The sequence below is a fragment of the Megalops cyprinoides genome, chromosome 20 (genome assembly GCF_013368585.1).
Source record: "Megalops cyprinoides isolate fMegCyp1 chromosome 20, fMegCyp1.pri, whole genome shotgun sequence".
Taxonomy (NCBI): Eukaryota; Metazoa; Chordata; class Actinopteri; order Elopiformes; family Megalopidae; genus Megalops; species Megalops cyprinoides.
The window spans coordinates 18430793-18435582 of NC_050602.1; the positions used below are offsets into that span (position 1 = coordinate 18430793).

Genomic DNA, 4790 nt, shown 5'->3' on the forward strand with positions numbered 1-4790 from the left:
TCATATATGTGTTGATGTACAGACACACTCATATTCACACACTTATGAATGCACACTACTATGATATGCTGTATAAGGGGGGTACTTTAAGTACTTTGCGATATTCACAGGATCAGTAATGATACCTATGATAATAGTTTTCAAATATATGAGGTATCAAGACGATTGCAACAAGAGAGATCATAACCCATTTCCTCGCAAACCATGAAAACATTCTAGGCTAGGCATTCTAAACATAATTTTCAATTCACAACAGAAACAATTATGGCTGAAATGAGTGAAGGAGAAAATGGTAAAAAAAAAAATCTTTTCCTTTTTCTGTTTATTAAAAAAATGCATTATTACAAATTGCCTTTTTTCAATTTAAAATGTACACAATTTTTTAAAATTAAGAGTAATTTGCAGGGAATGATACATATATGAAGGTTTTCCAATGGCAGTTTTGAAGTTGTTTGGTTTTGGGGACAATATACAAATATCCTCAAGTCTGTGTTGAGCTCTGAGCCTACCCCAGAACATATAACGCACACAGTACACATTTATACTATCATTCATAAGGGAGAGCAACACAAGGGGGAAACATTTTGATTCAAGTACTCACATAACAAAAATTTTGTTTTAAAAGCAAGCAGACCATATCACAATGTAAAAATAACTTCAAAAATATACATATAAACATTTAAAATGCAATAACAAGATCCTCAAATTAAAAAAGTAATCTCAGGGACCAGCGCTAAATGCTAACCGCTTTGTTAGGCTTGTTTCCTATTGTACCTTAATACTTCACTTTGCCCTTTTAACTGAAAGTATTTCAAAGGATCAATCTGACCAAAAGCCACCCTCATAATGTAATATACAAATCAGAAAATTCACCCTTAAAATCTCTTTGAAATGAGATGGACCCAACGTGAGGTTCACATTTTCATTTAACAATTAGCTTTATAATCCTGCTGGGAAACACTGCGAAATCTGTGATTGACACAGAACACTGGCGCAAGTGGAATATCTCAGTTTCAAAGTACAACACATGCCAGAAGAATTAATTTAGTCAACATCCTGTATTTTCAATTGTCACTGGTTTGTGCGGCTACTCAAACAGTCAGCGCGATAACCAGAAGAGAAACACTCACCCCTCTCCATGATCATGCCTTTATAGTATTTACAAAAAAAGAAAATATACTGAATGTATATATGAATATGGATGAATGCCTGTTATGACAACATAAGCCAGAAGAGTAATTTCAGTGTATTTAAGGGCATTTGTCATGACTTGATGTTGGAAAAACCTTTAAAAACAAGCAAACAAACTAGAAACCATAGAGTTTCCTGTTGCTGGATCCATTGCTGTGTGGTTCCTGAGCTGGGGACAGACATGCGCCCCCTGGTGGTTCCCTTCTTCTCTACACATAGTCCGTTCCGGGGGTGCCAGATGTTTTGGGGTAGCGACGAGCCTGTCCTGATCCAGAGCCCATGCAGTTACAGCACAGGAAGGAGCCTCCCAAGATCGAGAGGGCAGCAGCGCCCCATCCTACAAAAAGGGCCTTCCCAAACTCATACCTATAAACACACATAAGGAGCAACAATGGGCTTAGTATCGATAATTATAACAGGATATGCGCATATTTTCATTCTGGGAAAAATGACCATTAGCAGTTAATACACTAGTATCATTGAACAGGTATACTGTCTTCAATGATCAATAAATCAACAAATTGGCTTGCAAACCCCAGGGTAAGTATTTAGCTGTACATGCCAAGCAAATAAGAATAAGAAATACTTTATTAATCCCGAAGGAAATTTGAGTGTCACAACTGCACCGTCCGGCACACATCAATGGCCCTTGTGAGATACTGTTCATAAATTTCTGACATGTCCAATTAAACACATTCCCTGGGATCTTTTGTACTCATAGATTTGCTCAAATAGGTACATTTTAATCAAAACCTTAGACATTGCAGGGTAAGAGCATGTTAGCCTTCATGTTGAGCAATGTTTAATTTAGATTTGAATTTGCCCTGGCCTGCAGCAACACATTTGCTGCATGGGTGAGAGCTGGTCCAGCCCCAAGCATAGCAATTCAGCACGGAGGCAGAGGATGGCCCTGAGAGCGATGGGGCTGCACCGCTTTCACCATTTCCTGCCACAGGAAGCCGCGCGAGTGTGTCTGTGACACTTCAGAGAAACTGCTCTACCTGCTGTTGGTGGGAGTGAAAGGGTTGTAGAAGTCAGCTGCAATTCTGTTTCCATACCAAGAGGTTGCCACTAGAGCGCAAAGGCCTGAAATGCAAGGACAGACAGTGAGAAATTACAGTGCACTCTGATCTTATGAAAAACTCATTTTAAAATGTAAAAAAAACAACATACAAGAAATATGCTTTGAGTACATAATTATGAGAGATGTACAGTTTACAAAATGCAGTATTTTGCATTTGCATGTATTGTGGTTTACATTGCAAAATGCCATTTATTGCAAAAATATCTTCTTCAAAACATACATGCAATTATGATTTATATGAAATTGCAAGCACCTGCATGAATGAAAGTGGCATTAACCAATCAGTTTAGCGACATGTGATGTACATATTGAGACGTTTTTTGAACGGTATTTATTTTTATCTTACCCTGGGTTTGCATACATGACAAACACCGAGAAGAGGGCAGCAGTCGCACAGGGAAGGGAGAGCAGTCACAAAGGGAGGAGACAGATCACTCACCAGAGATGATGTAGAGGATCCCGCCAGCCATGGCCACTTTCTGCTTCTGCTGCGGGTCTCCCTCCAGGCAGGTGGTGCACTTCATTCCCAGCATGGCCACCAGCATGGAGATGAAGGACAGGAGGATGGCTGTGATCATCAGCGCACGGGTGACCTGCACCTCCTCTGAGGGACACAGCGAAAAGGAGGATCAATCCCATGATGCACCACGCCAGGGAAATGCTGCAGTCTCCCAGCCGGGAGGGCGGGACTTGAGTGACGGAGGGTCACCTGCGTCAGCCCGCTCAAAATATCCAGTTGTATATAGTGGACAGTTTGAAAAATGTAGTCTGTCAAACTTATCGACAAATAGACCTACCCTATTGATAATATAGTAACACTCTGTAAAAAGCTAAGTCCTGCTTTACACATAGAGACTAAGTCAGCCATCTTTGTTTGGGTCTTGTTCTTTATTATTTTAGCAGCGAGAAAAGAGAAAATCCAAGCCATTCTTTATCTCCCCATTGCCTCCCTCTGGGTTGCTGTGGTAGGACAATGTTGGTAGAAAAGGCGGGAGAGATCCCTAAGCTGTAGCTTTCGGGCGTGTATTTTTACTCCAGTGCGGTTCCAGCTGGGTTATTCCAGGCATTCTGAAAGCATGTAGGTACATGCAGGAAAAGGCTGCCTGCACAGGCTATAGGGTTATCTCAAGAGATACCTCATGAGTTACCTCGTTCTACACATCCTCTTAAAATGCATCCAACTTTTAAAAAGTTAATTTTAATTTTAAGCACCGTTAATTAACAGCCTTGAAAGTTAAGAAGACAGTTACATTCTTCCTATCATCCAAAACATCCTAGGACTGGTTTAGAACTGGCTTTTTTCCAGGTATTTAAGTAATTGTTACCACACCTGACCAATCCTATATGGCAAAGAAATACACATAAATACATTTTGAAACAACATTCCAGCATAATTTATATATTTCAAATTAGTCAAAATTCATTCTCTATATATTTTTTTCCTCAAATATTGGCATAAATGGAAATAGAATTATTTTTCTAAAGGGAAACAGAATGACCTAGTAATTGTAGCAGTGTTATCGTACCCTCTGAAATTGAAATTGACGTACAAAATAAGATACTGCAACATCAATAGTTTTCACTTTCTTGCACACTTACTCGGCAGCTGGAGGAGGGAGTCATACACTTTGCACTGAATCTGCCCAGTGCTCTGCGACACGCACGACATCCACAGTCCCTCGTATATCGCTTGCGCTGTTACGATATTGTCCCCGGCGTAAGAAGACGCTTTCCATTCGGCCATGGCTGTGGATGCTATCAGGCCAATAAAGCCAATGAAAGCCAAGGTAAAACCAAGAAGTTGTACCCCTGAGTTTGCCATTTTAGTCCGGCTAAAAAACGTCTGAGAGTAAAAAATAAAGACTAAAAACAATAAGTGCAAAGAGCGAGGCTAAGTCACAAAATCCGGTAAGGTCCTCCGTCTACCGTTGGTTCACCTGAATGAGGATGCTGTGAGATTCCAGCCCAGATTTAAACATATACAGCAGTGTCCCACACCTCCCCCTGGTGGTTTCTGTTTCAGAACCTACAGGGAAAATGCGAGTGACAACACAACTTTTTGATGATTTAAATTCTGCGTGACGTCACCTTTTGCCGAAACCTCCATGACACTCAAGTGAATGATGCTCAAGCGTGGGACTTTTTGTCCTGACGGCATGTTTCTTTCTACTTAGATGATACACCATAAGCTCTGAATCTATGCTCTTCTCACTTAACACCTGTTGCTATGCACAGAACGCTTCTGGAGCTTGTGTTTTTACTTGATTTACAGACCTGCAAGGGTTCTGTCTTGCCAACATTGCCAGGATAGTTGGCAGTCTGTTATCAGAAATTCCTTGTGAGCTGTCTTTTTTAAAGGAAACTTTTTGCTCATGAGCAAAAAAAAAAAAAAGTTACTGTAAATTGTACACTACAAACCCAGGAGAATAAGTAATCATGAAGCCTAGCATTTATATACAGGATAGTCTAAATATTTTGATACACCCATATCTTTCTCATAAACTGGCCCTGACCT

General features: G+C 40.2%; 1 protein-coding gene across 1 annotated transcript; it reads right to left on the reverse strand.

Annotated features, from left to right (window-relative positions):
* Positions 1-379: 379 nt before the first annotated feature.
* cldn1 (claudin 1) lies at positions 380-4252 on the reverse strand. Its single transcript, XM_036554243.1, has 4 exons — positions 3875-4252; positions 2715-2879; positions 2193-2277; positions 380-1557 (listed from the first exon to the last, which is right to left on the reverse strand). The coding sequence occupies exons 1-4, from the start codon at positions 4095-4097 to the stop codon at positions 1401-1403; spliced, it is 630 nt and encodes a 209-aa protein (XP_036410136.1). The 5' UTR covers positions 4098-4252; the 3' UTR covers positions 380-1400.
* Between the last annotated feature and the right edge of the window lie 538 nt (positions 4253-4790).